Here is a 13,176-nt window from a genome sequence, read left to right on the forward strand (position 1 = left end):
GGGTGGCGCTGGTAGTAGGGTGGGTGAGGCGGGGGAGATGTGCAGGGGTGAGGCGTTATGAGAGGATCACTGTTTACTACACAAGCCCTCCCCCTCCCCCCCAGTGGAGAGAGGGGGAGGCGCTGACAGGTCCTGACTCAACAACACCAAACCCTCAAACTGCACAACACTTCAACTATTTACGCTGAAACGATGCACTGGGATGTCCGTTCGCTGCTCTGGTATCTTCTCAAAGCATTCACACTGAGTTCTGTTAAGTAGGGACCTGGAGCTATCCTTGGAAATCCCGCAGCTAGCCCGCTACACAACCTGCAGCGTCGGCCATGATGTCAGACACGGCATACGAAAGGAATAATTTTCTAGTTAACCCCAATAATATTATAGTGACACATTTTTTGTGATGGACTACAAGTCGCCTGGCTACCATATCTCATATTTATGTTAATTTATTCTACTGTGGGGCGTATCTATCATGTTTATATGTTACGTAGCATGTTTAATATATATTTTTGAAAAGAATATCATAGCTGAATTAATGGAAATGTCTATGTTAACATAATATAAGACATTTAATGAGCCCAAGACATTACATATTACGTTAAGAGTAGAGAGACTATCAGTGATTTTAATGTGTACCAGCACAGTGTGTACGTATATTTAGGTACAGGTACACATAAGTATAATTATTAAAGTACATATGTAAAACATTCAATAACTTCAAAACACTTTAAATTTTGGAAAGTTTCCAGACATAATAGAGATGAGGTCACGGAGAATGTAAACAAACTGGGTGGGGCGCACCATATTTGAAAGACCACTTGCCATATACCAGGTTTTGGTCCTAATTTGAAATCGCCGAATTAGTGGAATGCCGTAAGGCGAGGCTCTGCTACACCCGTACACTAGTACACCTGTACATTATTCATATGTCAGCATGTAATTCCTCATAATAATTTAATGATTTATTCTAGACTTTGTTAATAATAATTAGGCCTATTTTATTTCTATTGGTCATAAGATCCTGACTGAATAAGAGACGCCTAGCTGTCTTGAAGGCACTGGACAGGTACCTAAAGTCAGTACATGACCAGCCAGTCTGTGGTGTGTACATCAGTCTATGTGCAGCCAGCAGTAACAGCCCACTTGATCAGGCCCTGATCCACCATGAGGCCTGGTCATAGACCAAACCATGGAGGCGTTGACCCTCGAAACCCTCTCCAGGTATACCCAGAAGCTAAAAATGACATAGTGTTTTGTGCTGAATAACTTATTTTCTTATCTTGCAGAAATTATTGACTACAATGTTACCAACACCTGAAGAGAAGCACAAAATTCAAGAAGCCACCAATTGCAACCCATACCTTCCTCTGGGGTCGGCAGAACAGTTTTTTATGATGCTGTCATCCATATCTGAACTTTCTGCCAGATTAAAACGCTGGAACTTTAAGCTAGACTATGAGAACATGGAGAAGGTAATAACAAACAGGGTAATTTTTCTCCATTTTAACAGAATTTGCTTTGACATTTAGCTGATGACTGACATGGTTGCTCTGCTTGTGTTGCTCTCTGAGACTTCCACCTTTATTGTAGAATTTCTTAACTGCATTTGCCCTTATTCCCCTTCCCATTCTGTTCATGTCCTCCCCTTAACACCTCCACCTCTTCTGTTCTGAAATCTTGTTCACCTCTGCCATGTTCCATTGAATGAACCGTGTGGGTTTAGCACTTCCCATGAATATAATAATAATTATGCATGGAAATGCTTCTTCACACAATCAAAATAAAATAAAATATTTATTTCTTTGTTAAGGTTACAATGTGTGTTTACATATAATATGAATGGAGCGAAGAAAACCACTATCATGCCGAGGCAGACTTAACCTAATACAGTGGACCCCCGGTTAACGATATTTTTTCACTCCAGAAGTATGTTCAGGTGCCAGTACTGACCGAATTTGTTCCCATAAGGAATATTGTGAAGTAGATTAGTCCATTTCAGACCCCCCAAACATACACGTACAAACGCACTTACATAAATACAATTACATAATTGGTCGCATTCGGAGGTGATCATTATGCGGGGGTCCACTGTACTTATAGACTACAGTGGTCCCTCATTTATCATATTTAATCCGTTCCTGGAGGAGCTATTATCGAAATCTACGATTTTCGAATGAATTTTCCCTATAAGAAATAATGTAAATACAATTAATCCGTTCCTGACACCCAGAAGTATTAAAACAAAAAAATTTTTTACATGAAATATACATGTAGTACATAAACAATACAATGGGACATGATGAAGGAAACATTAACAGCATAACACTTACCTTTATTGGTGATTCTTCTTAGTATATGGAAGACTGGAGGAGGAGAGAGAGAGATTGGATTATTTACAGTTTGGAAGGGGAATCCCCTTCCAGCAACACCTCAGGTGCCAATTGCTTTTCTGGGGTTGCTTCTCTGTTTCTTAATGCCACTAGGACCAGCTTGAGTCACTGGAGTACTGTCTCGCAAAATAACTGTCCAGAGAGCTCTGTTTCTGGCGTCTCTTTAACACTTCCCTAAAATGGGCCAAGACTTTGTCACTGTACATGTTGCCAACATGGCTTGCAACAGCCTTGTCAGGGTGATGTTTCTCCATAAATCTTTCCGTCTTACCCCACATTGCAAAAATCTCCTTAATTTCTGAAGAAGGCACCTTCTTCCATCTCTCTTCCTCCTCCTCTGCAGCAAAATTCTGAGCTGCGATCTGTTGCTCTTCCTGCTGAAGCTCTTGCAGCTCCTCAGTGGTGAGCTCTTCGTTGTGGTCTTCCACCAACTCTTCCACATCCTCCAAACTCACATCCAACCTCATGGAACTCCCCAGTGCCACAATAGATTTAACATCTGACATCGGCTCATCAGGGTCAGCCCCAAACCATTCAAAATCTCTCTTGTCGACACAGTCTGGCCACCATTTTCTCCAAGCAGAGTTCAAAGTCCTCGTAGTCACTCCCTTCCAAGCCATACCTATAAGGCATGTGCAATGGAGGATGCTGAAGTGTTCTCTCCAAAAATCTCGTAGGGTCAAGTGAGTGTTTGAGGTCACATTCAAGCACCTTTGAAACATTGCTTTGGTGTAGAGTTTTTTAAAGTTTGCAATGACCTGCTGGTCCATGGGCTGGAGGAGAGGAGTGGTATTCGGGGGCAAGAACTTTACTTTGATGAACCCAAACTCCTCGAAAATTAAGTCATCCAAGTTTGGAGGATGAGCAGGTGCATTGTCCATTACTAGGAGGCACTTGAGATCCAATTTCTTTTCCAGGAGGTAATTCTTCACACTAGGGCCAAACACTTCATTGAACCACTCGACGAAAATTTCCCTCGTGACCCATGCCTTACTATTAGATTTCCAAAACACACACAATTTACTCTTCATAACATTGTTTTTCCTGAACACACTGGGATTTTCAGAATGGTACACTAGTTATGGCTTCACTTTGAAATCCCCACCAGCATTAGCACAGAACATGAGTGTCAGCCTGTCTTTCATAGGCTTGTGTCCTGGCAGTGCCTTTTCCTCCTGTGTAACGTAGGTCCTCTTTGGCATTTTCTTCCAAAAGAGGCCTGTTTCATCACAATTGAACACTTGTTCAGTTTTCAGTCCTTCAGCCTCTATGTACTCCTTGAATTCATGCACATATTGGCAGAAAGGTGGGCTAGTGCAAAGATGAGTAGTGAGGGGGTTGAAGAGGGTTGGAATAGTTTTAAAAATGCAGTATTAGAATGTGGGGCAGAAGTTTGTGGTTATAGGAGGGTGGGGGCAGGAGGAAAGAGGAGTGATTGGTGGAATGATGAAGTAAAGGGTGTGATAAAAGAGAAAAAGGTAGCTTATGAGAGGTTTTTACAAAGCAGAAGTGTTATAAGAAGAGCAGAGTATATGGAGAGTAAAAGAAAGGTAAAGAGAGTGGTGAGAGAGTGCAAAAGGAGAGCAGATGATAGAGTGGGAGAGGCACTGTCAAGAAATTTTAATGAAAATAAGAAAAAATTTTGGAGTGAGTTAAACAAGTTAAGAAAGCCTAGGGAAAATATGGATTTGTCAGTTAAAAACAGAGTAGGGGAGTTAGTAGATGGGGAGATGGAGGTATTGGGTAGATGGCGAGAATATTTTGAGGAACTTTTAAATGTTAAGGAAGAAACAGAGGCAGTAATTTCATGCACTGGTCAGGGAGGTATACCATCTTTTAGGAGTGAAGAAGAGCAGAATGTAAGTGTGGGGGAGGTACGTGAGGCATTACGTAAAATGAAAGGGGGTAAAGCAGCTGGAACTGATGGGATCATGACAGAAATGTTAAAAGCAGGGGGGGATATAGTGTTGGAGTGGTTGGTACTTTTGTTTAATAAATGTATGAAAGAGGGGAAGGTACCTAGGGATTGGCAGAGAGCATGTATAGTCCCTTTATATAAAGGGAAAGGGGACAAAAGAGACTGTAAAAATTATAGAGGAATAAGCTTACTGAGTATACCAGGAAAAGTGTACGGTAGGGTTATAATTGAAAGAATTAGAGGTAAGACAGAATGTAGGATTGCGGATGAGCAAGGAGGTTTTAGAGTGGGTAGGGGATGTGTAGATCAGGTGTTTACATTGAAGCATATATGTGAACAGTATTTAGATAAAGATAGGGAAGTTTTTATTGCATTTATGGATTTAGAAAAGGCATATGATAGAGTGGATAGAGGAGCAATGTGGCAGATGTTGCAAGTATATGGAATAGGTGGTAAGTTATTAAATGCTGTAAAGAGTTTTTATGAGGATAGTGAGGCTCAGGTTAGGGTGTGTAGAAGAGAGGGAGACTACTTCCTGGTAAAAGTAGGTCTTAGACAGGGATGTGTAATATCACCATGGTTGTTTAATATATTTATAGATGGGGTTGTAAAGGAAGTAAATGCTAGGGTGTTTGGGAGAGGGGTGGGATTAAATTATGGGGAATCAAATTCAAAATGGGAATTGACACAGTTACTTTTTGCTGATGATACTGTGCTTATGGGAGATTCTAAAGAAAAATTGCAAAGGTTAGTGGATGAGTTTGGGAATGTGTGTAAAGGTAGAAAGTTGAAAGTGAACATAGAAAAGAGTAAGGTGATGAGGGTGTCAAATGATTTAGATAAAGAAAAATTGGATATCAAATTGGGGAGGAGGAGTATGGAAGAAGTGAATGTTTTCAGATACTTGGGAGTTGACGTGTCGGCGGATGGATTTATGAAGGATGAAGTTAATCATAGAATTGATGAGGGAAAAATGGTGAGTGGTGCGTTGAGGTATATGTGGAGTCAAAAAACGTTATCTATGGAGGCAAAGAAGGGAATGTATGAAAGTACAGTGGACCCCCGGTTAACGATTTTAATCCGTGCAAGAGGGATAATTGTTATGCGAAATAATCGTTATGTGAATGAATTTTCCCCATAAGAAATAATGGAAATAAAATTAATCCGTGCAAGACGCCCAAAAGTATGAAAAAAATTTTTTTTTACCACATGAAATGTTAATTTTAATACACACAAACTGAAAAAGGCATGCACAATTACATGACACTTACTTTTATTGAAGATCTGGTGATGATTGATTAGATGGGAGGAGGGGAGAGCATTATCTTCTTACTGTTTAGAAGGGGAATCCCCTTCCATTAGGACTTGAGGTAGTAAGTCCTTTTCTGGGGTTACTTCCCTTCTTTTTTTAATGCCACTAGGGCCAGCTTCAGAGTCACTGGACTTCTTTCGCACAAGATATCTGTCCATAGTGGCCTGTACCTCTCGTTCCTTTATGACTTGCCTAAAGTGTTTCACAACATTGTCAGTGTAATAATCACCAGCACGGCTTGCAATAGCTGTGTGAGGGTGATTTTCATCCATGAAGGTTTGCACTTCAAGCCACTTTGCACAGATTTCCTTTATCTTTGTAGTAGGCAACTTCTTCAATTTCTCTCTCCCCTCCTCTGAACCAGTTTCCCCAGGTCTGGCCTCTTGCTCTTGAAGTTGATCTATCAGCTCATCAGTGGTTAGTTCTTCATTGTCCTCCTCCACCAACTCTTCCACATCCTCCCCACTAACCTCCAACCCCAAGGACTTTCCCAATGCCACAATGGATTCCTCAACTGGCACAGGATTCTCAGGGTTAGCCTCAAACCCTTCAAAATCCCTTTTGTCTACACATTCTGGCCACAGTTTCTTCCAAGCAGAGTTCAAGGTCCTCTTAGTCACTTCCTCCCAAGCCTTACCTATAAGGTTTACACAATTGAGGATATTAAAGTGATCTCTCCAAAACTCTCTTAGAGTCAGTTGAGTTTCTGAGGTCATTACAAAGCACCTTTCAAACAGAGCTTTTGTGTACAGTTTCTTGAAGTTGGAAATAACCTGCTGGTCCATGGGCTGCAGGAGAGGAGTGGTATTAGGAGGCAAAAACTTCACCTTAATGAAGCTCATGTCCCCATAAAGTCGCTCTGCCACGTCTGTAGGATGACCAGGGGCATTGTCTAACACCAGGAGGCACTTAAGTTCTAATTTCTTTTCAGTTAGGTAATTTTTCACATTGGGGGCAAATGCATGGTGTAACCAGTTATAGAAAAATTCCCTAGTGACCCATGCCTTACTGTTTGCCCTCCACAGCACACACAAATTATCCTTGAGGACATTCTTTTGCCTGAACGCTCTGGGAGTTTCAGAGTGATACACTAATAAAGGCTTCACTTTGCAATCACCAGTAGCATTGGCACACATCAACAAAGTAAGCCTGTCTTTCATAGGCTTATGTCCTGGGAGTGCCTTTTCCTCCTGAGTAATGTAGGTCCTGCTTGGCATTTTCTTCCAGAACAGGCCTGTTTCATCACAATTAAACACTTGTTCAGGTTTCAGTCCTTCAGTTTCTATGTACTCCTTGAATTCCTGCACATATTTTTCAGCCGCTTTGTGGTCCGAACTGGCAGCCTCACCATGCCTTATCACACTATGGATGCCACTACGCTTCTTAAATCTCTCAAACCAACCTTTGCTGGCCTTAAATTCACTCACATCATCACTAGTTGCAGGCATTTTTTTAATTAAATCCTCATGCAACTTCCTAGCCTTTTCACATATGATCGCTTGAGAGATGCTATCTCCTGCTAGCTGTTTTTCATTTATCCACACCAATAAGAGTCTCTCAACATCTTCCATCACTTGCGATCTTTGTTTCGAAAACACAGTTGAACCTTTGGCAAGAACAGCTTCCTTGATTGTCTTTCTGGTGCCCACAATAGTAGCGATGGTTGATTGGGGTTTCTTGTACAGCTTGACTAGGTCGGCTATACGCACTCCACTTTCATACTTATCAATTATCTCTTTCTTCATTTCTATAGTAATTCTTACCCTTTGAGGTGTAGGGTTGGCACTAGAAGCTTTCTTGGGGCCCATGGTCACTTATTTTCCAGAAACAGCACCGAAAATACTGTAATAATACGAAATATTCCGAGTGTATGCTTGGATGTTACCGCGGAGGCTGGCTGGTAAACAATGGGACGGGCGGCACATGTGAGGCTGGCTGAGGGCACATTGGACGCGTCTCGGACGAAAATCGGTGAGCGGGTTTTTAATCGGTATGCGCGGCAAAAATTTTGCGATAAAAGTAATCGGTATGCGGAAAAATCGCTACGTGATGCCATCGTTATGCGGGGGTCCACTGTATAGTAGTACCAACACTCTTATATGGGTGTGAAGCTTGGGTGGTAAATGCAGCAGCGAGGAGACGGTTGGAGGCAGTGGAGATGTCCTGTTTAAGGGCAATGTGTGGTGTAAATATTATGCAGAAAATTCGGAGTGTGGAAATTAGGAGAAGGTGTGGAGTTAATAAAAGTATTAGTCAGAGGGCAGAAGAGGGGTTGTTGAGGTGGTTTGGTCATTTAGAGAGAATGGATCAAAGTAGAATGACATGGAAAGCATATAAATCTATAGGGGAAGGAAGGCGGGGTAGGGGTCGTCCTCGAAAGGGTTGGAGAGAGGGGGTAAAGGAGGTTTTGTGGGTAAGGGGCTTGGACTTCCAGCAAGCGTGCGTGAGCGTGTTAGATAGGAGTGAATGGAGACGAATGGTACTTGGGACCTGACGATCTGTTGGAGTGTGAGCAGGGTAATATTTAGTGAAGGGATTTAGGGAAACCAGTTATTTTCATATAGTCGGACTTGAGTCCTGGAAATGGGAAGTACAATGCCTGCACTTTAAAGGAGGGGTTTGGGATATTGGCAGTTTGGAGGGATATGTTGTGTATCTTTATATGTGTATGCTTCTAGACTGTTGTATTCTGAGCACCTCTGCAAAAACAGTGATAATGTGCGAGTGTGGTGAAAGTGTTGAATGATGATGAAAGTATTTTCTTTTTGGGGATTTTCTTTCTTTTTTGGGTCACCCTGCCTCGGTGGGAGACGGCCGACTTGTTGAAAAAAAAAAAAAAAAAAAAAAATTCAGCTGCTTTGTGGTCCAAACTGGCAGCCTCACCATGCCTTACCACACTATGTATTCCTGTACGGTTCTTAAATCTCTCAAACCAACCTTTGCTGGCCTTAAATTCACTCTCATCACCAGTATTTGCAGGCAATTTCTTTACCAGATCGTCGTGCAACTGCCTAGCCTTTTCACAAATAATCGATGTCATAACACTATCTCCTGCTAATTGTTTCTCGTTTATCCACACCAATAATAACTTCTCAACCTCTTTGAGTACTGGTGATCTCATTTTTGTCAGCATATTTACCCTCTTTGCAACAACAGCATCCTTGATTTCCTTTTTCTTGGCCACGATGGAACATATGGTTTTGTAGGGTTTGTTATACATCCTGGCCAGTTCGGCCGCACTTAAGCCACTTTCATATTGTTCAATGATGTTTTTCTTAAATTCAATAATATTTCTGACCTTCTTTACCAAAGGCTTGACACTAGGAGCTTTCTTTGGAGCCATGGTAGCTTATTTAGTACTTGCAAGCACTAAAATCCTAGGTAGTAGGTTGGTAGACAGCAACTGCCCAGGGAGGTACTACCGTCCTGCCAAGTGAGTGTAAAATGAATGCCTGTAATCGTTTTACATGATGGTAGGATTGCTGGTGTCCTTTTTTCTGTCTCATAAACATGCAAGATTTCAGGTACGTCTTTCTACTTCTACTTACACTTAGGTCACACTACACATACATGTACAAGCATATATATACACACCCATCTGGGTTTTCTTCTATTTTCTTTCTAGTTCTTGTTCTTGTTTATTTCCTCTTATCTCCATGGGGAAGTGGAACAGAATTCTTCCTCCGTAAGCCATGCGTGTTGTAAGAGGTGACTAAAATTCCAGCAGCAAGGGGCTAGTAACCTCTTCTCCTGTATATATTACTAAATGTAAAAGGAGAAACTTTCGTTTTTTCTTTTGGGCCACCCCGCCTCGGTGGGATACGGCCGGTTTGTTGAAAGAAAGAAGAAGCACTAAAATGAGTGGAATATTATGAAATATTTCGTAGGAGCACGTGAGGGGACCTTCGCTCACTGTTAAATAATGCCAGACTGGCTGGGTATGGAGGCCGCCCCGGCTCACACCTTGCATACGCATCCCGGACGACCTACTATTCGCGAGTCAATCTACGATTAGCGAGCCCATGTTTATACGAAAATATCGCTATGATTTCCAAAATCTACGACTCTCGAGAACTATGATTATCGAGGGACCACTGTACTTAAGTCTAGACACGTGAAGAGTGGTAGAATAAATACAGTCATTCTTCACTCTATTGTTAATATGAGAAATTATAAGAAATTCTACTTGCCTGAATTGCATTAGTGGCTTTCTTTTGTGCCTAACAATGTTTTATTGCATATAAATTACATTATTTTAGGTAGTAGGTTGGTAGACAGCAGTCACCCAGGGAGGTACTACCGTCCTGCCAAGTGAGTGTAAAGCAGAAACCTGTACAGTAGGGCCCCACTTATACGGCAGGTTAGGTTCCAGGCTACTGCCAGAAAGTGGACATCGCAGGAAAGCAGAATGCCATTTGTTTCCAATTATAAATGTCAGATAAGTTTACACGAACATATATTAAGTTAGCAATAGAACAAGGCATTAAAAAACAATAAAAAGTAAAATACACACACAGTACACTCATTACTTACCTCAAAATGTTTGTAATCTTAACCCTTAAACGGTCCAAACAGATCGATGTTCAAATTCGTAGTGCTACAAAAGTAGATCTACTTGTTTTTACATATTTTCAAATATAAAAAAAAAAATGTAGATAAAAGTTTTTTTTACACGTTTTCACATGTAAAACGAAAAAAAAATCTACATTTTTTACATACGTTCAGATGTTGAAAAAACGTATATATACGTTTGGACCATTTAAGGGTTAATGTAGGGTGAGTAGTGTTTATTGTAAGAAGTTATGTGTGGTAGGTATGGTAGCCAGCCAGGCCACCCCACCCTACCCTACCCTACCCTACCCTACCCCACCCCACCCCACCCCACCCTACCCTACCCTACCCTACCCTACCCTACCCTACCCTACCCCACCCCACCCCACCCTACCCTACCCTACCCTACCCTACCCTACCCTACCCTACCCTACCCTACCCTACCCTACCCTACCCTACCCTACCCCACCCTACCCCACCCTACCCCACCCTACCCTACCCTACCCCACCCTACCCTACCCTACCCTACCCTACCCTACCCTACCCTACCCTACCCTACCCTACCCTACCTTACCCTACCTTACCCTACCCACACATAATATACTTCAACATTTAACCCTTTGACTGATGCAAGCCCCTTTCTGAAACTGTTATTCTATGTTGCAAAATTTTTGGAAAAAAATTATTTTTTCTTATGAAATGATAGAGAATCTTTTCCCGATGGTAATGACACCAAAAGTACAAAATTTGGTCCAAAACTCACGGAATTATGCTCTCGTGAAGTTAGCGGTCTCGGCGACATATACGCATCGGCAATTTCACCGACTTTGAGCCCTGTTTTTCGCCAATTCTGTTGTTCCAGTTGACCAAACTCATAGCTATTTCTTTAGAACTCCATTTTTTCTATTAGCTGAGTACAAAAAACTGCCCATTTGAACTACCCAATAAAGTGGTCAGAAATTGGCATTTTGGCCAATTTCATGCAAATTAAAAAAGATGCCAATTTCAAAATAGGGTCCAGAATAAACAATGTAGACATTCTTGGCACTAAAATTACATATCCTCTGTTCATTAGTCACATCTCTAGGCCCCTCTTATATTACTATTGCTTTCTGTTTTGATTTTTTATTCATACAAAAAATACAAAATTTACTGTTATGTAGACTACTGCATTATTGTAAAAATGGTATAAATAATATCAGTGCACTAGTGAAAGAACATTAGACTCCCCAGTTGACGTGTATTGGATGTGTGGTGTGATTTGCTTACTCCTGAACGTTGGTAAAAATTGAACATTTTTCCACTATTTTGAGCTCAATTTCAAGGTTGATTTCATCATGAAACTAATCAAAATCATCTCTATTTCTGTAATATGTTTTCCATTTTATCATGTGAGACCATGAAAACAAGAATACAACGATAAATACTATATGAAAATACACCTCAAAGTCTGCATTTTAATCCCAAAAAACGGTCAGAGGTTTTTTTCTTTTCTCATTATGCACTGCTTGCTGCAGGATTTTTTTATGTGGTGCACACTGACTACACAGACCCATTCTCTCACATGTGGGCCTACCAGCTTTCTCCTGGTTGATTTGAAACCGCTAGAATTATTGAGTATATATACGTCCGAAACACTGGCTCGTAAGACTTATATATACAACCAAAACAGTCAAAGGGTTAAAGAGCCCTAGAGTGATAAAATGCATATAGTGTACACTCATTACCTTCCATAAAATATTTGTAGTCTTAATATAGGGAGCACAGTGAATACAGCCTCCTCACTTAACAACAGAGATAGGGGCCTAAGACCCTGTCAGTAAACGATTTCATCGCTAATTGAGGAATGACCATTTACCGACACTTCAAAAGTGTCACCACCCAAAAAGTAAAACATTTGGTTTTATGCTTGTTGGAAAATTCCTTTCAGTCTGTTTATTATTAACAGTAATACAACATGAAGTAGGTCAGTGACTTACTTCCAAGATATTCCAGGAAACGCATACATAGCTGATTACTTAGGAAATTTTTTGTTTTGAGAAAATCACACTTTTTTTCAGTCTTTGCATAGGGTAAGAGTGATTTTCTATAGTTACTCTTCAGGCGCGTAACATTTTCTGTTATGGTCGCAGTCACTTTTTTTTTTTTTTTATCCCTCTCCACCCTCCACTCTTCAGTACCTCTCTATATAATATCAGTTTTTTATTAATTTGGGCATCTTTATCATGCTTCTACATTACAGTGGACCCCCGCATAACGATCACCTCCGAATGCGACCAATTATGTAAGTGCGTTTGTACGTGTATGTTTGGGGGTCTGAAATGGACTAATCTACTTCACAATATTCCTTATGGGAACAAATTCGGTCAGTACTGGCACCTGAACATACTTCTGGAGTGAAAAAATATCGTTAACCGGGGGTCCACTGTATTTGTGTTATACCTAATATTAGTCTGGAATGGATGTGATAGGTAGATAACCTTTATTGATAGTACTGTAATAGAATAATTATACATTATTTTATAGTGCCGTGAGCTTACACGTCCATACATCATGGTGAAGCATGAATTACTGAGACTGCTGGTGCCTTCTCCACTCTCTTGTATAGCCCAGCCTCGCACATCCTCCAGTGCCTCTCCATATATGTCAGTTTTTATTAATTTGGGTAGCTTTTTCATGCTTCTACGTTATTTAATCAAACTTTTTATTCATCCATGACTTGCCGTAAATGTTTCTGTTGATCCCTCACCTTCACCTGCCTTCAAAGTCTCAAAGATATTGTGTTCCTAGGCTTGAATAATTGAAAGGCTCATCGGTATTCTTTTTTGTATCCGATAGTCAAACCACATCACCAGTAACTTCTCCAGTTCTTGAATGAGGCCTCTCTGCTGCCTAGTTATTATGGCATGAAATCCTGTTGATGCTTTCACTGCCTTTTTCACTCTATCTTTATCCTTCAAGATAGTGGAAATGGTAGAATGTGCCACCTTCAAGTCATCGGCTAT

General features: G+C 40.9%; 1 protein-coding gene across 6 annotated transcripts in view; it reads left to right on the forward strand.

Annotated features, from left to right (window-relative positions):
• Positions 1-13,176, forward strand: part of LOC138855377 (FH1/FH2 domain-containing protein 3-like) — an 82,228-nt gene that overhangs the window by 20,258 nt on the left and 48,794 nt on the right. For all 6 annotated transcript variants that reach the window (XR_011394617.1, XR_011394619.1, XR_011394620.1 and 3 more), the window contains one exon: positions 1,287-1,472. Coding sequence is in view for 1 of the 6 variants with exons in the window: in XM_070104498.1 (XP_069960599.1) it covers positions 1,287-1,472 (186 nt within the window). In the remaining 5 variants the exon portion in view is untranslated. The remainder of the gene's footprint in view (positions 1-1,286; positions 1,473-13,176) is intronic.

This window comes from Cherax quadricarinatus, chromosome 92 (genome assembly GCF_038502225.1).
Source record: "Cherax quadricarinatus isolate ZL_2023a chromosome 92, ASM3850222v1, whole genome shotgun sequence".
NCBI lineage: Eukaryota > Metazoa > Arthropoda > Malacostraca > Decapoda > Parastacidae > Cherax > Cherax quadricarinatus.